Source organism: Octopus sinensis, linkage group LG21 (genome assembly GCF_006345805.1).
Source record: "Octopus sinensis linkage group LG21, ASM634580v1, whole genome shotgun sequence".
Lineage (NCBI taxonomy): Eukaryota > Metazoa > Mollusca > Cephalopoda > Octopoda > Octopodidae > Octopus > Octopus sinensis.
Window position 1 is genome coordinate 23,728,862 of NC_043017.1, and position 24,847 is coordinate 23,753,708.

Here is a 24,847-nt window from a genome sequence, read left to right on the forward strand (position 1 = left end):
CAAGCTTTAATAACAAGTTTAAATTTTGGTAGAATGCCATGCATTTATATAGGGGTTTAGTTAGTTAGTTAGTTAGTTAATTTTTTGGCTCAAAAAGCAAAAATAAATAATGTGGTTTTTCAAATGCATGAACTAAAAGCTGAAGTGGGATGGGATAAATTACCTGCATCAACTTGCTATAAAAGCTGGTAGTAATTTTACCTTGTACTTAATCATAGTGCAAATTTTGAAGAGTGCAATTCAATTTTAACAGCTATTTTTTCAAAGCTATAATGGAAGTGACAAAAGAGCATATTTGGCATATTTTGCTTTATGAGTTCAATAAAGGCAGCAATACCAGAGTTGTGAGGAACATAAATGCAGCTATATGGGGATTGGATAATAAGCATAAGCTAGTGTCAACGGTGGTTCCAGAAATTCCAAGCTGGAAACTACAGCCTGGAAGATCTGTAGCGTTTAATAAGGACATCCTGCAAACCCTGGTGGGAAACAATGCCCCCACCACCACCACCACCACCATATTAGCTGGACATTGCCCCATCTGATTATCATTTATTCTGCAGTCTTCAAAATCATTTGGATGGAAAAAGTATGAATTCTGTCGTTGAGGTCAGAACAGTACTGGAGGAGGGTTTAATCAGTTATGTGTGGTTATTCTTCAGAAAAAATTAATTGTGTTTATTAATGGCCTGGTCGAGAGAAGGAACTGTTGTAACCATGGTCTTCATTTAGCATTGCCCAATGTCCAGAGTCTTCATTTACCTTCTGACACCAGTGAGATTGATGTGGTTGATGTTTTTCCTGAACAACAGCATAGGCACAGGCATGGCTGTGTGGTAAGAAACTTGCTTCCCAGCCACATGGATCTGGGTTCAGTCCTACTATGTGGCATCTTGAGCAAATGTCTTCTTCTATAGTCTTGGGCTGACCAAATCCTTATGAGTGGATTTGGTAGATTGAAACTGATAGAAGCCCGTTGTATATATGTATATATTTGTGTATGTCTTTGTGTCTGTTTGTCCCCCTCCCCTCTCACCAACTGGCAACTAGTGTTGGTATGTTTACATCCCAGTAACTTACCAGATCAGCAAAAGATACTGATAGAATAAGTACCATGCTTAAAAAAAAAAAGCAAGTACTGGGATCAATTCATTTGACTAAAGAGCTTTCAAGGCAGTGCCCCAGCATGGTCGCAATCTCATGACTGAAACAAATAAAAAGACAACAACTACAGGATGACAGTTGCAAGGAAAGCATGGTCAGTGAAAGATTTCCAGCAGGACTGGGAATATGTGGCTAGTACAGGGCCTGAGGTCTAAAGAACAAGGCTGGACACAGTGTGGATGGAATTTGATCAACAGTTTGGTTACTCAACCGAATTTTGTCATTTGGGTTTGGTGACTCAAATCTTATCATTTGGGTTTGGTGACTAAAGTTTGATCATTTGGCTTTAGTCAAGTTTAGCCATTTGGTCTTGGTCACTCAGATTTGGTCATTTGGCTTTGGTGACTAAAATTCAGTCTTTTGGGTTGGATCACTCAAGTTCAGTCATTTGGACTTGGTCACTCAAGTGTTATCATTTGCATTTGGATACTCAATTTTGGTCATTTGAGTTTGGGTTGTTAAATCTGGTTATTACACACTCAAATTTGACCTATTTGTTATGAGATTCAATCCAGATATTGAGCAGTAGAAAACAAAATACTATATCTTGCTGTATTTAGTTTGTATGTCTCCTCCTATTTATTTATATTTTCTCTTTGTTTATTTATCTAATCAAACCATCAAATCTGTCATCAACACTATTTTGCACTCACTATCTCTCTCTCTCTCTCTCTCTCTCTCTCTCTCTCTCTCTCTCTCTCGTTATGACAGCTACTTCAGTTTCCTTAGCCACACAAAACTTGCACAAATAATTAATAGCTGTTATACATTTCCATAAATAGACTGATGTTCTGTTGGTTACAATGATAAGGGTTCCAATTGACCTCATCAACAGGACTGCCTGCTCGTGAAATTGACACCCAAGTGGCTGAGCACTCCACAGACATGTGTGCCCTTAACATAGTTCTTGAGGAGATTCAGTGAGGCTCAGAATGTGACAAGGCTAGCCCACAGAACCACAGGTACTACTCACTTTTGCTAGCTAAATCAACTGGAGCAACGTTAAGTGAAGTGTCTTGCTCAAGGCACAATGCACCACCAGGATATGACCTCGTGGCTGTGCTAAATACCCTTACAACTAAGCCATAGGCCTTCACTGCGTTGCCGTGTATCAAATAACCAAATAGATGTGTTAAATGAAATAGTTACATTATTTTGTTCATGTGAACGATTACTAAATTGTTGATATAATAATAATGATAATAATAATTATTTCAAATTTTTGCCACATGGGCAGATCGTGAGAGGTGGGATGAGTCAATTACATCAACGCCAGTGTTCAACTGGTGCTTATTTAATTGAGCCTGAAAGAATGAAGGGCAAAGTTGACCTTGGTGGAATTTGAACTCAGGGCATAGCAATGGTTGAAATACCACTAAGCATTTCGGCCCCCATGCTAACGATTCTGTTTTAATATAATAATTATTATTATTATTTCAAATTTTTGCCATAAGGGTAGCTTGGGGGACATTGGGTTGAGTCGATTACATTAACCCCAGTATTCAACTGGTACTTATTTTATTGATCCCGAAAAGCAAAATTGACCTCGGCAGAATTTGAACTTAGACTGTAGCAACGGACAAAATACCACTAAGTATTTTGTCCAGCGTGTTAATGATTCTACCAGCTCGCTACCTTGAATAATAATAATAATAATAATAATAATAATAATGATGATAATAATAATCCTTTTTACTATTGGCACAAAGCCTGAAATTTGGGATGTAAGGGTCCAGTCAATTACATCAACCCCAGTGTTCAACTGGTACTTATTTCAATGACCCTGAGAGGATGAAAGGCAAAATCAACCTTGGTGGAATTTGAACTCAGAACATTAAAAAGAGATGAAAATGAAATACCGCTAAGCATATCGCCTGGCGTGCTAATGATTCTGCCAGTTCACCACCACCTCATAATAATAATATAATAATAATAATAATTTCTGGTGTGGAGGCTTTGGTCTTGTGCTGCAATTGAAAATCCCTCTGTCTCTGCTTTGAGTCCTGAGCTTCTCAACCATTGCTGAGATTTTTCTTTGTCTATTTCTTTTGCATACTCTGGGATATGTCAATACATACAGATAGAAAAATTAAGGCCAATAGACCAGATATAGTTGTCAGAGATCATGAAGAAAAAAACGCTTTCTAATTGATGTATCAATACCAGCAGATGACAACATGTCTCTAAAAGAAATGGAGAAACTTTCAAAATACAAAGACCTGGAATAATTATTATTATTATTGTTGTTATTATTATTATTATCATTATTATTATTACTATTATTATTATAGTTTCAACATTAAAGGGTAGATCAAGAAAGTTTAAATGTTGGAATGGCAAAGAGCAAAAGTAAGTTGAGTAGAGCAGAGGTCACTGTTGAATATACTGCAGTAATGATAGTTAAAGAGGTAGAGGTAGGGCAAGTTTGCCAACAAACCAAAGATTAGAGGTAATTTGAGAGAATCGTTTTGGGGTCAGGAGAGTGATAGGGGTTTTTTGGGGAGGCTTTTTTTTTCTTCCTCTTAATGTCTAAACATATAACTTTCTTCAATTACGATCAACTGCAAAATTACCAAGGCAGATGTGACATTTGAAGTACCAATGCAAATTACCAATATTGGCATAAATCAAGAATCTTTTGAAAATTCCAGTTTGCTGGAGATGATATTTTTTTTGTTGTTTTTTGTTGTTGTTTTTTTTTTTTTTTTTCTCTATTGGTTAACAGCTGTGAGAAAAATTATATTAAAACACTGGGGAACGTATAAATTTATTCTGCAGAAGAATAAATTTGTCTTGTGACACCATAAACAGTCTCAACTCCAGCAATATCTTAGAGTAAAGTTAAATCTATATTCATATTACCGAACATGCGACAGCTGTTTAAGCTAACTGTAACCATTTTAATCTTAATTATGTAACTACTGAGTTTTTTTTTTACTCATGGGGAGCCTGGCATTGGTGGTGGTGGTCGCAATGGCAGCGATGGTGACGAAGATTTATTGATAAATTCAAGCAGTTTCTCAACAGGGCTATATGTCAAACTGTGGTGTAGCACTGACAGTCCTGCCCCACCCCCAACAATTTTACCCTCACAACCACAACGACCATTACGTGGCCCTTTGGTACCTTTTTAATGGAATCCTTCTGTTGCCTTTGTTATGACCAAACCCACTGGTTCCTTCTCCCCTCGACAATGTTTTTCCTGCAGCTGTCCAACCCCCACTGGACACTGGCCACATCAATCCTGCCATCTGGGAGAATCTTCAGTTACCATGGGTCACCACTGATTGTCTCTTCGAAAAAGAAAGAGTATAATAATAATACTTTTTGTTTTTATTTTTTACTTCTTTTATTTGTTTCAGTCCTACCTTGAAGGGTTTTAGTCAGACAAATCGACCCTAGTCCTTGTAGTTTCTTTTTTAAGTCTGGTGCTTGTTCTATTGGCTTCTTTCTGCCAAACTGTTAAGTTCGAAGAACATAAACTGACCAACACTGGTTGTCAAATGGGGGAGGGGGCAAGCACAAAGACACACACACACATATATATACACATAAACTCATTCATCTATTCATACATACATACACACATGACAGGCTTCAACACAATTCTCATCTACCAGATTCTCTTGCACAGCATTGGTCAGCTAAGAGCTATAGTAGAAGACACTTGCCCAAGGTGCCACGCAGTGGGGCTGAACCCCAAATCAAGTAGATATAAAGCGAGGTTCTTAATCACAGAGCTATTTATATTTATCTTCTTTGCTTTCATTATTTAATTTTATTTAAATGATTTGTTTTATATTTTATTGAATATCAATAAATTAACTGCTAAGATTTTTAATATTAACGATATCTTGTAATCATTTATAATCACCATTGATTATAAACGAGCAACTGACTCTCTGAGAGGACTTGAACCATGTATCTGTTACTTGCTGGGTGACCATATTACTGATTACCCAACATAGTGCCTGCCATCCATACCATTTTCTTAACCGTTTTGATACCAACCCACCCGAAACCAACCCTTGTTATGTGATTGTAGCTGCCTATTTTAAAGTGAGCTAATTTAAAGGTTTCCATCAAAATTTCTTGTAAATTTGTGTGCCAGACACCAGGAAAATAACGACAAAGTTACTTTACTAAATTCTTCATCATTTTCAAAATTAATTGAAGTAAAGGCAGAATAGTTTAATGGAAATATTGTTATAAAAGAATTAAGCAACTATTAAGTGGATCCTCCTCTTTTACAGAAAGACAAGCATTTCAACCAGATCTTTGGTTTTCTGGCTACCAACATAGAAGCTTCTTAACCTCGTTCTAAGATATAAACTTCTTATTTAAAAGTGATCTAAATTAAAATTTTCCATAAAAATTCTTGTAAATTTATATTCCAAACACCAGCTTAATAAAGTTATTTTACTAAATCTTCCATCATTTTCAAAATTAATTGAAACAAAGACACTGTATTTTACCAGAAATATGGTAATAAAAGGATTAAGTAGGAATTAAGTTGATTCTGCTCTGCCTTTTACAGAATGGCAAACATTTTAAGCAGATCTTCTTATTCTCTGCCTGCCAGCTTAGAAGTTTCTTATCCTTTTGATATGAACCTGACTGAAACTGCCTATGGTCCCACAATACAAAATTCTTCTTCAAAGTGACTTAAAGCATTTCATAATTTTTTTTTTTTTGCTAATTAACGGTCCAAACACAAGCACAGTAATGACAAAATTACTCAAAGAAATTCTTCATTATTTTCAAAATTAATTGAAACAAAGGCAGGAAAAATGGTAATAAAAGGGTTAAATTAGGTATTGTAACCCTTTTTTCTGTTATATTCAATGGCAGCATTTTATCTCCATGCTGCTGCCTCATAAAAAGCACCCAGTCCACTCTGTAAAGTGGTTGGCATTAGAAAGGGCATCTAGCTGTAGAAACCATGCAAAAACAGACTTTGCTGGTGCCATGTGAAAAGCAGCTAGTCCACTCTGTGAAGTGGTTGACATTAGGGAGGGTATCCAGTTGCCAAAACAGACAGTGGATCTTGATGTAGTTCTCTGGATTGCCAGCTCCTATCAAACCATCCAACCCATGTCAACATGGAAGACAGACATTAAATGATGATGAGGAGGAGGATGACGATGGTGATGATGATGTCGTCATCATCATCACTTTATGCTTGCAGGATAGGTGATAGGTAAATATTGTGTCTCAAATTGGTGTTTCTAATGTCAAAGACCATTTTACATTGAGAATCTTAGTGGTCAGTTCCTTCATAATTTGCTCCTCAAGATTATTTCTCATGGCAAACGTTGAATCAAGGTGAAATTGCTTGTTTCTGCTGGACACAAAGTTTATTCTGTTCTTTTACTGGGCCGAGTCATTGAATCATGATATTGTTAACGGTGGGTCCTTTCAGGGTGTCAGTGATTATATTGAGACCCCAGTATCTGTTTTATGAACCTTTAAAGTATGAAAGACTAAGCTGACTTGGGTAGGGTTTGAACTCACTACCTAAAGAGATATAACCAAATACCACATGGTGTTTTGTCTGACACTCAACCAATTCTGCCAGTTCACACATAAATACTCAGACCCTCACTGTGTATGTACATGATCTTTACTGTCTTCAATCATTCATCTGTGGCCATACTGGAGCTCCACCATATAGACTATTACAGATTACATAACTCTGTTGATATTCTATTATTTCTAACAATATGGTATTAATAATATCTATGATGTCTATTTTTTATTTTATAACACTTTTTATTTTGTGAGGTATATTTGCCATCTCAATATGGCTAACCACTAAGGGTGGGTGTTACTGTAGCTTGTAGCCCCAGGAGAACATCAAGCTACAGTAACACCCACCCTTAGTGGTTAGCCATATTGAGATGGCAAATATACCTCACATTGTCATGCAGTTACTGTTTATACCTCGTTCAGAGATTTATTGTTACTTTTTATTTTGTCTCCTACATATTTTACATACATTATATTCTATTTATTAATTTATTCCTATTATTAATTTCATTTAACTTCATGTAATTTTATTTATTTATTTCTCTTTTCATATTTTCTTTGCTTATCGATGGATTTAATATATATCGATTTTTATTTTTATATAGACATCGGGAGAAGAAGAAGTCTTTCCGTGGTGAGAAATCCACACTACCAAGATTTCCTTTAATTCCAGACCAGTTTATTCGAGAAGAAAACATTCCTTTACGAACAGTTAGTTTTCACTACATTATTATTATTATTATTATGAAGGTAGTAAGCTGGCAGAATCATTAATACACCAGGCAAAATGCCTTATGGTAGCACGCCGGGCGAAATGCATAGCCGTATTTCGTCTGCCGCTACATTCTGAGTTCAAATTCCGCCGAGGTCGACTTTGCCTTTCATCCTTTTGGGGTCGATTAAATAAGTACCAGTTATGCACTGGGGTCGATATAATCGACTTAAACCATTTGTCTGTGCTTGTTTGTCCTCTCTGTGTTTAGCCCCTTTTGGGTAGTAAAGAAATAGGTATTTTGTCTGCTGCTACATTTCCAGTTCAAATTCTGCCCGGGTCAACATTGTCTTTTATCCTTTTGGGGTCGATAAATTAAGTACCAATGAAACACTGGAGTTAATGACAAATCAACAAGTTCCCTCCCTCAAATTTCAAACCTTGTGCCTATAGTAGAAAGGATTATTATTATAGTTATTATTATTATTATTATTACCTCCACCTTAGCGAAGGTGGAGGTACTGTTTACAGTCATCTTTGTTTGGTTGTTTGTCCATGGACAAAGATATCTCAAGAACCACTGGATGGATTCAGATGAAACTTTCAGAGATGTTTGGTCTCATGCCTGGCACAAACTCATTAGATTTTGGGATCAATCCGGTAATGGACAAGGATTCCAGAATATTTTTCATTTTTTTTTACTTAATTTTTGAGAGCGGTCGGGTTCATTTTTAGTATTCTCATTTGTGAGAACATTTGAATTTATTTGAGATATTCTCATTTTGAAAATCATCTCTAGCTTATCATTGAGAGAATGTTGGAGTTGTCTTGGTGGAGGTTTGCACTTTCTGAGTGCTCTTGTTATTGTTATTATTATTATTATTATTATTATTATTATTATTATTATTATGGAGGTGGCGAGCTGGACAAGATACTTAGTGGCATTTTGTTTGTCTTTATGTTCTGAGTTCAAATTCTGCCAAGGTCGACTTTGCCTTTCATCTTTTCAGGGTTGATAAATTAAGTACCAGTGAAACACCGGGTCACCCAAATCACCAGTCCCCTCCTCCAAAATTCCAGGTCTTGTACCTTTGGTAAAAGGGATTATTATTATAATGAAGTCAGTGATCTGGCAGAATTAGCATGTTGGACAAGATGCTTTGTGGCATTTTAAATTCCGCCAAGGTTGACTTTGCCTTTCATCCTTTCAGGGTCAAAAAATTTAAGTGTCCAGTGAACACACAGGGGTCGCTGTAATCAACTAGTCCCCTCCCCCAAAATTTCAGGCCTTGTGCCTGTAGTTGAAAGGATTATTATTATTATTATTATTATTATTATTATTATTATTGTGCGTATGTTCTAGTATGTATTTGTCACCCTATTTCTATCAATGCTACAACAACTCCTATTCCTCAGAACCAGCTACTTGTAAACCATTTAACACCCAAGCCTACCAGAGATACCTGTTTCTTCCCTCCTCACTAGAATCAGACAGTTAGGCATAGCTGTGCAGTAGGACTGAACCCAAGACCACATGCCTGGGAAGCAAACTACTTAAACACACAGCCATACTTGTGCTTAAACCACTACAGAAAATTAGCTTTGATGATTAAAAATAATGCCATTTTGGGGGCTTTTTTTTTTTTTTTTTTTTTCAGAATGTTAAATTGGGTTATTTGGACTCTGTTGATTTGGCATTGGAAGCAAATTCTCAACTCTCTCTCTCTCTCACTCTCACACACACACACACACACACACAGTCTCTCTCTCTCTCTCACTCGCACCACTCACTCACATGCATGCACATGTGATAGGAATATACACATAGAGTTAGAAAGAGAGAGTGAGAGGAGAAAATATTACAATTTATGAATTAAACACGACTGACATATATACACTCTCCCTCTCCTCAGACGCATAAAGAGAAATATCCTCACACACATAAACAAACAAACAGCCAGACGGTGAGAGAGAAATATTAAAACATCTGATGTCAAATAGTCAGTGCCAAAACAATTGTGCCAAAATGTCTCCTATCCTAACCCCTCCCCACTCTGGCTTTAATTCCTATTCCTTCCAGCCCAGAACATTGACCTTATAAAATTCTCTTCTTACCTCTATTGTTCAGGCTGAACTTCCACATCAGTACTTCTTAATATACTGTAGTTCAGTGCTGTCTTTCACAGAATGCTATTTCAGTGAAATACCCAGTTCAATATGTTCTGAGAGAAAAGAAAAGAAAAAGAAATAATAATGAAATTATTGTATACAGTGCTCAGGTGCACCACAACTTATCAGAAAGTGCATATAAAGTGTATGCAGTAATGTACAAATGTCTGGAAAGCGAACAATGTATGAGTCAGATACATGCTTGTGTGTGTATGGAGGGGAGAAAATCAGGTGTAGTGTTGGCAAATCTCAGAAAGCATGGAAGTTTTGAAGGATGCAGTGCTCCGACAACTAACCACTGATGTCGGCAGTTTGTTCCATGCTTCAGCAACTCTCAGCGTGAAAAAATGTTTCCTAAAGTCATGGGAGCTGTGCTGTTTTCTGACTTTGTAAATATGTCCACGGGTGTTAGACAGGTGGAGTTTGAAAAGGTACTCAGAGTTATTGTTTGTAAGATGGTTGATAATTTTATGGGTGTCTGCCAAGTCAGCTGCCAGACATCGGAGTTTCAATGTGTCCATGCCCAGGGAAGTAAGGCGTTCAGAATATGGCAAGTGCCTGATGGAGGGTATTCTTTTGGTTGCACATCACTAAACGGCTTCCAGACGATTGATATCCTGGGCAAGATAGGGGTTTCAGACCGGTGATGCAAATTCCAGGTGAGGTGTTACCATAGCTATATAAAGCCACAGATAGATAGTCGGAGAGCGGCTCACAAAGGATTTGGTGAGTGATGCCAAGACACCCTCAGCCTTCTTGACAATTTTAGCGATGTGTTTTGTCCAACACAAATCACTGTCGACAATAACACCCAGCAGATTATTTTAATCATCAAACAGAAGCTAATTCTGTGCAGTGGTTTAGGTGTAGATATGGCTACGTGGTTAACAAGCTTGTTTTCCAAACATATAGTTTTGGATTGAGTTCCACTGTATGGCACCTTGGGCAGGTGTCCTCTACTATATCATCAGACCAGCCAAAGGCTTGGGAGTGGATTTGGTAGAAGGAAATGGAAAGAAGCCCACTGTGTATGTATGTATTGTGAAGGTGCATAGCTTAGTGGTTAGGTTATTTGACTGACAGTCATGAGGTCATAAGTTTGATACCCAGCAAGGACATTGTGTCCTTGAGCAAGAAAATTTTATTTCATGTTGCTTCTGTCCACTCATTTGGCAAAAGTGACTTCTACTTGTAATTCAAAAGGTCAGCCTTGTCACATTCTGTGTCATGCTAAATCTCCCTGGTAACTAGAGGATATGTGTTGTCTGTGGAGTACTCAACCACTTGCCCATTAATTTCATGAGCAGGCTGTTCCATTGATCGGATGAACTGGAGCACTCGTCATCATAGACAACAGATTGCCAGTTAGTTTATATATGTATGTATGTATGTATGAATGAGTATGTGAGTGTGTATGTGTACAGGTACACATGATGTATGCATGTTTGTCTTTGTGTGTGTGTGTGTGTTTATACCCCCTTGTCTTGACAAAATATTTTACTGTCACCTTCATGCAAGCTGTGTCCTTCGTTTCCAATTTTAAATGGAAACAGGTGACAGCAACCAGAAGGGCATCTGGCTGTAGAAAATTCTGTGTGAATTCTGTCTGACCCATGCAAGAATGGAAAAGTGGGCATTCAAACAATGTTGATGATTTTTCTTATACTTCTCTATCCAGTATAAGTTTCCTTTTAGATGTTTGCATAGATTAAAACCTTCTCTGTTAAATTTTTTACTGGAAATTCGTAACAGAGACAACCATTACATGTTGAACCTTGGTACATCATCGGTTATATTTTCTGTTCAATGTTTTCTGCAATAACCTTGAGCTGACTACAGCCTTGTGAGCAGATCTGGAAATGGAAATCAAAAGCAGCCTCTGTGTTAATACCTAGAAGGGGGTGCTTTTTCCACTCACCAAAGTGAATGGAGCTTTGGCCTGGAGGAACTGATGTCATCAGACAGTATCTAACATCCATCAGATGTTTTGACCCTTAACTGTAACACCCTCCCATTGGTGGGTCAGCAGAGGTGGCCAAAGCACTGCCCTTCATCTCCTCCAGACTCCCAGCTTAAATCCTCTCTTTTGCTCCATAACCAACAAGAGGCTCTTTCAGCTGCTTCTCCCATCCTGCACTCAGCCACCCTTCACTCCTTTCCTCTCATTCCAATGGCTGTAAGCATATGCCATGCCAACTGAGCAGGGAACCCCCTACAGCCAACCTTGACTGGGAAAAGCCATACCTGCAATCCTGCAGAAGGCTCCCGTATTTGGCATGTTTCTATTCATAGCCTCATCACACTCGTCTTCCATATCTTTTAAATCTAAATATAATCAATTCATCTTCAGAAAAAAGGGATAATTACCTCATTGCTTTTAATAAGTCACTAATTACCTCCTTTAAAATTAAACTGCCTCCTGATTCATTTACAAAATAGTCTTCCTCCTACTAATATAGAATGAAAACTTCTTATGACAGCAGGAAATTGTAACATTATCTCTAACGTCTTAGTCATGATTAGCAAAAGTGAAACCAGTGTAAATATTTTGTGTAAATATTGTGTAAATATTTTGTTTCACAGAAATATATATTGTCCCACATAAAATTTTTCTGCATTTTCTTTCCTTTTATATTTTGCACTACAATTCAACGTGTAGAGAAAAAAGTTTTTCATCAGACCTTTTCATTATTTATTTATCTTTCTTTCTCTCTCTCTCTCTCTCTCTCTCTCTATATATATATATATATATATATATATTATATATATATATATATAGATATATAATCAAATGAATAATAACATGACGGATAACTGTCAGCTCATTACAGCTATTTCTAATGCATTTTTAAATAGAAGAATGAGAACATTACTTCATTACAAAAAACTGTAATCATTAGATGAAATGTACTTTTACAAACAAAAGAATATCCCAAGAATACAGCAGGGATATGGCTAAAGTTTGTTGATGCTAACTTGGTGCATATCTTTTCAAGTACCTGATTCTATCTGAATTCTTATTTTATTATTTATACACACACACCCACACACATCTTTTTGTTTCACAAAAGTAGGTGAAAGCATTTTCATAAAAGAATAATAATAATAATAATAATAATAATGGTCATTGTATATGCTGCTCAGGTACGTACAGCTTCTTAGAAAAGGGTAAAAGAGGGGACAGAAAGCTGAAATAATTAAAGTAAAGACCAAAAAAAAAATATTTCGGTTTTCTGCTCCAATTCTTGCTAACTTTGAAAGCAAATGTCACTGGATGAAAAAATGAGAAGTTTAGAAATAGAATCTATAATAAATTAGGCCAAACCAAAATTATGAGGTTCTGTTTGTATAAATATGTTCCTGAAATACAAACCTGGTTGTAGTTATTGGTTGGGTAATGGGAATCTAAATGACATCCACTCCACCAACACCACCTCCATCATACTTTCATCACTCCCACCTATTACCAAATATTTGGAACAAAAACACACATTTGTAACACAAGAGTGTATTGAGCACTTTTAGGTGTTTATACAACAAATCCCCACCCAAAATAATATATATATTTATAAGTATGTATGGGTGTATATGTGTATATATATATATATGTATATCTTTTATTTTTTACTTATTTCAGCCATTTGACTGTGGCCATACTGGGGCACCACCTTGAGGAATTTTTAGTTAAATGAACTGACCTCAGTACTTAGGTTTTTGCTTTTTTCAGCTTGGTACTTATTCTATTGGTCTCTTTTGCTAAACTGCTAAGTTACAGGGACATCAACACACCAACAGCAGTTGTCAAGCAGTGAATGGGAACAAGCACAGACTCAAACAAACACAAGCATTCACATATATAACACCCACCTAAATCACTATATTTATATATTTATGTATGTGGCAGAAACATTAGCACAGCAGGTGAAATGCTTAGCAGTATTTAGTCTTTCTTTACGTTCTGAGTTCAAATTCCGCCGAGGTCAACTTTGCCTTTCATCTTTTCAGGGTCAATAATTTAAGTACCAGTTGCATACTTAGGTCGATCTAATTAACTGGCCCCCTCCCCCAAAATTTCAGGTCCTTGTACCTAGAGTAGAAAAGAATATGCCATGCTTGAATAGAAGACTCCTAAAACCAAGTGAAATCATAGTTGTGGCAGATACTGGTGTCATGCAATTGGCATCCATGCCTGTAGCATGCAAAAGCACCCATAACACTCTCAAAGTTGTTGGCATTAGGAAGGGCATCCAGCCGTAGCAACCATGCCAAATCAGACTGGAGTGTGGTGCAGCCCTTTAGCTTACCCTCTCTGGTCAAACTGTCCAACCCATGCCAGCATAGACAATGGACATTAAATGTTGATGATACTATGTATGTATATATATATATATATATATATATATTATATATATATACACACACACACACACACATGCACACACACACATATATATATATATATATATATATATATACATACATACACAACAGGCTTCTCTCTGTTTCGGTCTATCAAATCCATACACAAGGCTTTGGATTGTCTGAGGCTATAGTAAAAGACTCTTGTCCCAGAACTCATGCAGTAGAACTGAACCTGGAACCATGTTGGTGAGAAGCAAAGTTCTTACTACACAACCATGCCTGCACCCCTTCCTAGAACTTATCTATATCTGAGCTGAAAGCTGAAGATGTTAGGTGTCTAGGTCTTGAAGGTATGACCAATATCAGTGACAGGTTATAAATAACCAGGCCTTTAGTTAGCTGTCTAATAATTTATTGATTTCTCTAGTTCTGATTCTCTTGCAGTTCCTTTTGAGAGATTTGAAAAATAAAATATCAAATTTGTATAATTAATCAATTTCTGTGAATGGTAGTAGAAGTTAGACATTTTAACAAACTGGTTAATCGAGTGTTTATTTTTTATATTTTAATTTGTTAATGTTTTCTTTTCTTTTTTTTTTCCCTTAACCCTCCACCATTCCATGATCTTCCATAATAAAGGCCTGCTGTAAACTGTCAGTAATTATTTAATTAAAAGCTAATTTTTCAGACCTAATAAGTGCAAGTGTGGCTGTCTGGTTAAGAATATAGTTTCACAATTAACTGAGTTTGTGTTTAATGAAATTGTGTGGTTTTTATCCGTCGGTGTTTTCTACCTTTGCCCCAAGTTGACCTTTGACCAGTTGACCAATGCCTTGTGAGTGAAAGTTAATAGTTTTAAGCAATATTGTTACATTGTGCATGCGTGTTTGTATCATCATCATCGTTTAACGTCCGTTTTCCGCGCTAGCACAGGTTGGACGGTTCGACCGGGGTCTGGGAAGCCAGGGGCTGCACCAGGCTCCAGTCTGATCTGGCAGTGTTTCTACAGCTTGAAGCCCTTCCTAACGCCAACCACTCCGCGAGTGTAGTGGGTGCTTTTTACATGCCACCTGCACAGGGTCTGGCATCAGCCACAATCGGTTGGTGCTTTTAACGTGCCACTGGCACGGAAGCCAGCCAAGGCGGCGCTGGCATCGGCCACGTTCGGATGGTGCTTTTTATGTGCCACCAGCACAGAAGCCAGTCGAGGTGGCGCTGGCATCGGCCACGTTCGGATGGTGCTTTTTATGTGCCACCAGCACAGAAGCCAGTCGAGGTGGCGCTGGCATCGGCCACGTTCGGATGGTGCTTTTTGTGCCACCAGCACAGAAGCCAGTCGGGCAGCGCTGGCATCGGCCACGTTCGGATGGTGCTTTTTATGTGCCACCAGCACAGAAGCCAGTCGAGGCGGCGCTGGCATCGGCCACGTTCGGATGGTGCTTTTTATGTGCCACCAGCACAGAAGCCAGTCGAGGCGGCGCTGGCATCGCCACGTTCGATGGTGCTTTTTATGTGCCACCAGCACAGAAGCCAGTCGAGGCGGCGCTGGCATCGGCCACGTTCGGATGGTGCTTTTTATGTGCCACCAGCACAGAAGCCAGTCGAGGCGGCGCTGTTATCGGCCACGTTCGATGGTGCTTTTTGTGCCACCAGCACAGAAGCCAGTCGAGGCAGCGCTGGCATCGGCCACGTTCGGATGGTGCTTTTTATGTGCCACCAGCACAGAAGCCAGTCGAGGCGGCGCTGGCATCGGCCACGTTCGGATGGTGCTTTTTATGTGCCACCAGCACAGAAGCCAGTCGAGGTGGCGCTGGCATCGACCACGTTCGGATGGTGCTTTTTATGTGCCACCAGCACAGAAACCAGTCGAGGCGGCGCTGGCATCGGCCACGTTCGGATGGTGCTTTTTGTGCCACCAGCACAGAAGCCAGTCGAGGCAGCGCTGGCATCGGCCACGTTCGGATGGTGCTTTTTATGTGCCACCAGCACAGAAGCCAGTCGAGGCGGCGCTGGCATCGGCCACGTTCGGATGGTGCTTTTTATGTGCCACCAGCACAGAAGCCAGTCGAGGCGGCGCTGGCATCGGCCACGTTCGGATGGTGCTTTTTATGTGCCACCAGCACAGAAGCCAGTCGAGGCGGCGCTGGCATCGGCCACGTTCGGATGGTGCTTTTTATGTGCCACCAGCACAGAAGCCAGTCGAGGCGGCGCTGTTATCGGCCACGTTCGGATGGTGCTTTTTATGTGCCACCAGCACAGAAGCCAGTCGAGGCAGCGCTGGCATCGGCCACGTTCGGATGGTGCTTTTTGTACCACCAGCACAGAAGCCAGTCGAGGCAGCGCTGGCATCGGCCACGTTCGGAATGTGCTTTTTATGTGCCACCAGCACAGAAGCCAGTCGAGGCAGCGCTGGCATCGGCCACGTTCGGATGGTGCTTTTTATGTGCCACCAGCACAGAAGCCAGTCGAGGTGGCGCTGGCATCGGCCACGTTCGGATGGTGCTTTTTATGTGCCACCAGCACAGAAGCCAGTCGAGGCAGCGCTGGCATCGGCCACGTTCGGATGGTGCTTTTTATGTGCCACCAGCACAGAAGCCAGTCGAGGCGGCGCTGGCATCGGCCACGTTCGGATGGTGCTTTTTATGTGCCACCAGCACAGAAGCCAGTCGAGGTGGCGCTGGCATCGACCACGTTCGGATGGTGCTTTTTATGTGCCACCAGCACAGAAACCAGTCGAGGCGGCGCTGGCATCTGCCACGTTCGGATGGTGCTTTTTATGTGCCACCAGCACAGAAGCCAGTCGAGGCAGCGCTGGCATCGGCCACGTTCAGATGGAGCTTTTTATGTGCCACCAGCACAGAAGCCAGTCGAGGTGGCGCTGGCATCGGCCACGTTCGGATGGTGCTTTTTATGTGCCACCAGCACAGAAGCCAGTCGAGGCGGCGCTGGCATCGACCACGTTCGGATGGTGCTTTTTATGTACCACCAGCACAGAAGCCAGTCGAGGCAGCGCTGGCATCGGCCACGTTCAGATGGAGCTTTTTATGTGCCACCAGCACAGAAGCCAGTCGAGGTGGCGCTGGCATCGGCCACGTTCGGATGGTGCTTTTTATGTGCCACCAGCACTGAAGCCAGTCGAGGCAGCGCTGGCATCGGCCACGTTCGGATGGTGCTTTTTATGTACCACCAGCACAGAAGCCAGTCGAGGCGGCGCTGGCATCAGCCACGTTCGGATGGTGCTTTTTATGTGCCACCAGCACAGAAGCCAGTCGAGGCGGCGCTGGCATCGGCCACGTTCGGATGGTGCTTTTTATGTGCCACCAGCACAGAAGCCAGTCGAGGCGGCGCTGGCATCGGCCACGTTCAGATGGAGCTTTTTATGTGCCACCAGCACAGAAGCCAGTCGAGGCGTGTGTGTATATGTGCATGTTTGATCATCATCATCGTCATCGTTTTTTTAAATGTCCAATTTTCATGCTTGTATTGGTCTGACAGAATTCATTGTGGTAGATTTTCTATGGCCAGATGCCCTTCCTGTCACCAACCCTCACCTGTTTCCAAGCCACATAATATTTCCCCACAACCAGACAATGATTCCACAGGATATTGGAAATGAGAAACAGTTACATTCATTCATAACTATTGTGGAATATCAACACATACACACACACACACACACACACACACACATACACACACACACACACACACACACACACACACGTTACACAAATGTCTTAAAAGAAAAAGAACAATTTCAGTAATAAAGTTCAATGTGACATCACTGGCTCATTGGGGGGGGGGGTACATTTTATTTATTCATTATTTCAAGGAAGGCAGCTTATTTGTTTATTTATTTGTCTTTTTAATGCATTATGGGAATAATAATCTCATTGGTTGTTGGTTTCCAATGAGCCAATCACTGCTTCCCTACTTTTATGACGACAAGAGTGACAAACAATTGTCTGTATTATTGCAAGGGATTTCAATCAAATGTACTGGTTTCTTAAGTCTGTTGCTAAAAAATATATACATACCATATTTTCCAGTATATGAATAAAGTTTTCAGAGCAAAATTTACAGCCCCAAAATGAGATAGGTCAACTTATACACCAGTTTGATCTTGGAGGACCAAAAATTCCATGTGAAATGCAGGAGGATATGGAAAGACAGTGATGATGTTTGAATGTTTATGCTACATGTTTACACTAAATACTACATCAATTTGTATGCTGGAAAATACAGTACATGCTCAGTCATACATACACGCATATATACAACAGGTTTTAAGGCAGCGAGCTGGCAGAAACGTTAGAACGCCGGGCGAAATGCATAGCTGTATTTCGTCTGCCGTCACGTTCTGAGTTCAAATTCCGCCGAGGTTGACTTTGCCTTTCATCCTTTCGGGGTCGATAAATTAAGTACCAGTTACACACTGGGGTCGATATAATCGACTTAATCCGTTTGTCTGTCCTTGTTTTTCCTCTCTGTGTTTAGCCCCTTGTGGGTAGTAAAGAAATAGGTTTCTGCACAGTTTCCACTGACCAAATTCCACTCAAGGTTTTAACCATTTGGTTCTCTGATAAAAGGCCTTTCCTGAAGGTTCAGCTCTGTGGTATCAACCCTAGAATCACCTAGTTGTGAAGCAAACTTTGGACTCATACAGCCATGCCCAAGGCATTTGTTTTAATGTTAAACATACAAAAAAGTCATTTTAGGGAAAGGTCTACAAACGTACTACTTTATCAATTTACTTTTCTACTTAACCCTTTAGCATTTAAACCGGTAATATCTGATGTCCAGCCATAATATTCTGTTTTATATTCGAAGTGGCCAGATCTGGCCTCTCACACTTACCCTACAATGTCATTCTGAAAACATACAAACACATCATTGAAATCTCAAGCTATGAGATAATGATGCATTGTTAATTCAAAATAATGGGAATAAATAGGGACAGAATAATTTGAACACTAAAGGGTTAAATTCATAAAAAAGAAAAAAAAAGGCTGAAAGCTTCCCAAATGTGCAGGGGATGATTTGTGGCAGAACATAGTTGGGGAGTAAGGGTTGCAACTAGCTAAAAAGGTTCTTCTTAATGTAAGACTTTTTTGTTTTAGGGAGCTGATGACCGAGTGACATAACAGAGTTTCACTATTTCATCATCATCATCATCGTTTAGTGTCTGCTTTCCATGCTAGCATGGGTTGGACAGTTCAACTGGGGTCTGGGAAGCCAGAAGGCTGCACCAGGCCCAGTCTGATTTGGCAGTGTTTCTACGGTTGGATGCCCTTCCTAACGCCAACCACTCCGAGAGTGTTGTGGGTGCTTTTTACGTGCCACCGGCACAGGTGCCAGACGAGGCTGGCAAACGGCCATGATCAGATGGTGATTTTTACGTGCCACTGGCACGGAGGCCAGGCGAGGCTGGCAACGGCCGCATACACACACACTCGCTTGCGTATGTCTCTGTTTAATTGGGTGCACGTGTGTCGGTGGGACTTGTTTTCAATAATAACTGTTGATGAAAATTTCCATGTTTCTTCAAATAGACGCTTATCACTAAAGCTGATTGATTTTCTTTTAATTTCGATAGAAACAACTGGAAGAATATCTTCAATGTGCTCTGAAATGCCGAATGTACAGAAATCATATAGAAATGGTATGGAAAGTAGCTTTTATTGCAGTAATCCTCTTTTATGAAATTGTTTGAAGTCTGTATTTAGATATATATTTGCCTTTAACTTTATTTCTTCCTTTCAAATTTCTTGCTTCTTCATTTTTCTTTCACTTCTTGTCGTCTACTTCTTTCTTCATTTTTTCCTTTCTCTTTTCTATTCATCATTTTCCTTCCATCTGTTTCTCCTTCATTCCTTCAAATTCCTTCTTTTTTTTTCTTTAATTTCCTTTTCAGCTTTTATCTATACTTGTTTTTTTTTTGTATTTTTTACTTGTTTCAATCATTAGACTGTGGCCATGCTGGGGTACACACCTTGAAGAATTTTTGTCAAACAAATCAACCTCAGTACTTATTATTTTTTCTAAAGCCTGGGACTTAATCTCTCAGTTTCTTTTGCTGAACTGCTAAGTTACAGGGATGTAAGCACACCAGCACTGGATGTCAATCAGTGGTGGGAGACACACTGATGCACGCACATGTGCGTGTGTATATATATATATATATATATATATATATAATACTTTGCATGTACCATGTCCTTGTGTTGTTTTTTTCTTGTGTTTTTCCTCGTTTTTTGTTTTGCATTAACTATATTATCATCATCATCATCATCATCATTTAGCGTCCGTTTTCCATGCTAGCATGGGTTGGACGGTTCAACTGGGGTCTGGGGAGCCCGAAGGCTGCACCAGGCCAGTCAGATCTGGCAGTGTTTCTACAGCTGGATGCCCTTCCTAACGCCAACCACTCCGAGAGTGTAGTGGGTGATTTTATGTGCCACCGACACAGGTGCCAGACGAGGCTGGCGGACGGCCACGCTCGGATGGTGTTTTTATGTGCCACCGACACAGGTGCCAGACGAGGCTGGCAGACGGCCACGCTCGGATGGTGTTTTTATGTGCCACCGACACAGGTGCCAGATGAGGCTGGCAGGTGCCAGACGAGGCTGGCAGACGGCCACGCTCGGATGGTGTTTTTATGTGCCACCGACACAGGTGCCAGATGAGGCTGGCGGACGGCCACGATCGGATGGTGTTTGTTACGTCCCCAAAGCACGGAGGCCAGTCTATGCGGTACTGGCTACGGCCACGTTCGGATGATTTTCTTGTGTGCCACCGGCACTGGTACCACAAAGATACAAATTCCATTTATGTTCATCTATTTTGATTTGTTTTGATTTGATTTGATTTTTACTTGCCTCAACAGGTCTTCACAAGTGTCACTTGCCTCAACAGGTCTTCACAAGTGTCACAAGAAGGAAGGTATGCACAGGTGGACTGTCTACGTCGCCGGGTCTTCGGATGGTGTCTTTATGTGCCACCGACACAGGTGCCAGATGTGGCTGGCGAACGGCCACGATCGGATGGTTTTCTTGTGTGCCACCGGTACTGGAACCACAAAGATACAAATTCCATTGATGTTCATCTATTTTGATTTGGTTTGATTTTCACTTGCCTCAACAGGTCTTCACAAGTGTCACGCGTGTCACACACTTGCCTCAACAGGTCTCCACAAGTGTCACACACTTGCCTCTGCCTCAACAGGTCTTCACAAAGTGTCACACACTTGCCTCTGCCTCAACAGGTCTTCACAAGTGTCATAAGAGGGAGGTATGCACGTTATATATTATATATATATATATATATATATATATATATATATACACACATGCATTAGCTACAGCATTAGAGTATTTTAGTTCTTATTTCTAGCAATGTTGGTGTTTCTTTTTAACACCCTATAATTATTATAATTGATGACAATTATAATTCTCCTTTTTGGTGAAACATTGCAACCTGCTTTTTATAGGTGTAGAAAATCCAAGTTTCACGATGATTTTACCGTAAAATGGGTTTAGCAAAGTGTAAATAATCCAATGAAAAGAAGAAGAAGACAAATAATATTCTTTAACACAACTTTAATCCTAAGTTACAACTGTTTCTGTATCACCTCTACTTGCAACACAAGTTTACACAAAAATTCTGAATGGAAATTCATATAATGTTTGTGGTTTTAGACATAAGAGAAGCACTTCATCAGACTTGCATCAAAGTTGTGTTGTCACTAATGTAGATCAGTTTAAAATCCAAGCTGTGTCCTCTTGAAGCACATCTGCTTATTCCAGTATTCCAAATCCATACGCAGATGTTATATTCATGTGAGGTATGCATAAGACTGCAAAATGCTGGGAAATATTTTCTACACATTAATAATATCAAAATAGGAGATTGAAAAATAACACCAAAAATTTTCCAATCTCTTGCTTTTATTTATATAGATAAAGATAGATATGGTTGGTCTATGGAGTTACCCTGGGTTTCATGTCCATACAGCACTTAGGTTCACAGAATTCTTCAGACCCCAAAACCTGTTGGCCTCTGGCTTCTCTAAGAAATGCTCTTATGTTGGAAGGAGCAAGAGGACTTATAGAATTTTAACTTGGGAATGATGCCCTGTAGATCTGCTTCAAAGGGTTTGAGGTCCTTCTTCCTGGGTGGGTACTTCCTAGATTTAATCTCTTATGTGTTGTTCTCCAGAGATGGCATGGCTAGGCCATGATAGAAGGCTTTCCATCGTATTCATCTTACTACATCCAGTGGCATGTATAAAAGGATTCAAGCGAGGTCATTGCCAGTACTGCGTGACTGGCCCCCATGCCGGTGACATGTAAAAAGCACCCACTACACTCTTGGAGTGGTTGGCGTTAGGAAGGGCATCCAGCTGTAGAAACTCTACCAAATCAAGACTGGAGCCTGGTGCAGCCATCTGGTTCACCAGCCCTCAGTCAAAATCGTCCAACCCATGCTAGCATGGAAAGCGGATGTTAAACGATGATGATGATATATATTTATATATATATGTATATCTGACAGGACTCCTCACAGTTTTATTCCACCAAATTTACTCACAAAGCATTGGTTGACCTGGAGCTGTAGTAGAAGACTCTAGCTTAAAGTGCTGTACAGTGGGACTGAACCCAGAACCTTGTGGTTGCAAAGCAAGCTTCTTAACCACACAGCCATGCCTACTCCTTCCTCCTATATTTTCATCTTCCATTTTTTTTCTTCAACTTCTTCTCTTCATATCCCTTGTTCTTTTCCATCTCTCGTTCTCTGCCATCCTTTCTTCCTTCCTTGTCTCCTCTTCTTCACCTTCATTCCGTTCCTCTTTTCCTATAATTCATCCCATACAGTCCTAAATCTCCAGCATTTACTATGGTGGCCACCACTAACGAGTTTCCTCTGGTGTTCAACATAGAATCATCACCCCTCCCCCACCCTGTCCAGCAAGACTGATTTCTTATCCCTGGCCTCAGCCTCCTCTTCAACCCACACCCCTCTTCCACTCCTCATACTATTCTTCCATCCCCCTCCTCTTCTACTCCCATTCTCCCCCCTCCTCTTCTACCCCCATTTCCCCATTTTCCCCCTCCTCTTGTACCCCCATTCTCCCCCTCCTCTTCTACCCCCATTCTCCCCTCTTCTTCTACCCCCATTCTCCCCCTCCTCTTCCACTCCCTCCTTTTCCACTCCCTCCTCATCCACTTCCTCCACTTCCCTCTCCCTCCTCTTCTACCCCCATTCTTCCACTCTCTCTTCTTCATCCACTCCCTCCTCTTCCACTCCCTTTCCTTTCCGCATTATACCCAAGTTGTGCTTATGCATATATTGCACAGAGAAAGATTCTATGGCTTCTATTTATATTAAGACATTTGATTTCACATGATTAAGATTAATGTTGACTGGAACAGATTGATGGAAAGAAAGGACCACAGGGTACTGTAATTGACACCACCCCTAGTTGTTTGTTGTTATTGTAGATGATGATGATGGTGGTGATAGTTTAGATGATGATGGTGGTGGTGGTGTTGAAAATAGTGATGATGGTGTTGGTGATAATGGTAAAGATCATGATGACGAAGATGATGATAATGGTGGTGATAGTGGTGAAGATGGTAATGATGATGTTGATGATAATAGTGGTGATGATCAAAATAGTCATGGTGGTGGTGCAATGATGGCAGTGTAGTAGTAGTAATAGTAGTAGTAGTAGTAGTAGTAGATAATATTGATGAAGTTTCGAAATGTCCGGTTTATTTAGCTCTTCAGTTTCTGAAGTGGCAGCTTCACCAAGTCAGGATTAGTGAGACTCAAACAAAGCTGCAAGGTTAGAATTACATTACTGATAAAACCAATAAGAACTAAACGTTGAGGTGAACCACCATAACAGGAATAAACGAATCAGTGGTGTCAAGACTTGTACTGTTTGGTGAAGTGTCTTTGTTGCCTTCCCATTACACCATTCTTCCTGCTTTTCTGTTTAAGTTACTTACCAACAACCAGACTGTAGCCATCAATGTCTCTCTTCCATTACTCCCCATTCCTACCATTATCTCACTCCTAGCATTCTGTTTACCCTCATCTCCCTCACACTTTCTCTTCTTTCACCTCCTTGGTCATCAATCTCATTTCTATTCTCACTCTTGAACAGGTTTACCTTAAATGAACGGAGACAATGTAAAGCAGCAATGACTCTTTAGTTTTCCGAAGGCCAAGGCAACATCTCCAGTGTAGGTGCCATGATAACACATACCCAGTATACTCTATAAAGGAATGAGTAAATGAATGGAAACAATGGAGGGTAGGGAGGACCCTTTCGTCTTGCTAAATATATTGGGACCTTGGTTTACGAATGCTTCTCATCACGTACTTTTAATTTTTCTTAACTTAACTTCCCCTGATTTATTCAATTACAATTGTTCATCCTCCTGCAGTGAGCTGGCAGAAATGTTAGCACACCGGGCGAAATACTTAGCAGTATTTTGTCTATCTTTACATTCTGAGATCAAATTCTGCTAAGGTCAACTTTGCTCTTCATTTTTCAGGGTCAATAAATTAAGTACCAATTGCATACTGGGGATGATCTAATCGATTGGCCCCCCTCCCCTCCCCCAAAATTTTGGGACCTTGTGCTAGAGCAGAAAAGTTCATCCTCTTCCTTTGCCTTCCTAACCACTTCTACTAATGGCATTGCCCTGTTCTATATTATACCATGTACTAGTGTTAATAAGCACTTATATTAGTATGTATAGACATATATACAAATGTGTATAAACACATATATATATCAGTGTGAATAAACATGTGAAAAGGAGTAATGACCCCCTTCAGTCACGAATGACCATGGGATTACACATAGAAAGTACCCCTCCAAGGCACAAATCTGGCCAA

At 40.2% G+C, this 24,847-nt stretch overlaps 1 protein-coding gene across 2 annotated transcripts in view; it reads left to right on the top strand.

The window, feature by feature from the left end:
- Nucleotides 1–24,847, top strand: part of LOC115222875 (phospholipase D1-like) — a 194,355-nt gene that overhangs the window by 120,095 nt on the left and 49,413 nt on the right. For both annotated transcript variants that reach the window (XR_005003371.1, XM_029793251.2), the window contains exons 4-5: nt 7,299–7,404; nt 19,533–19,598. Coding sequence is in view for 1 of the 2 variants with exons in the window: in XM_029793251.2 (XP_029649111.1) it covers nt 7,299–7,404; nt 19,533–19,598 (172 nt within the window). In the remaining variant the exon portion in view is untranslated. The remainder of the gene's footprint in view (nt 1–7,298; nt 7,405–19,532; nt 19,599–24,847) is intronic.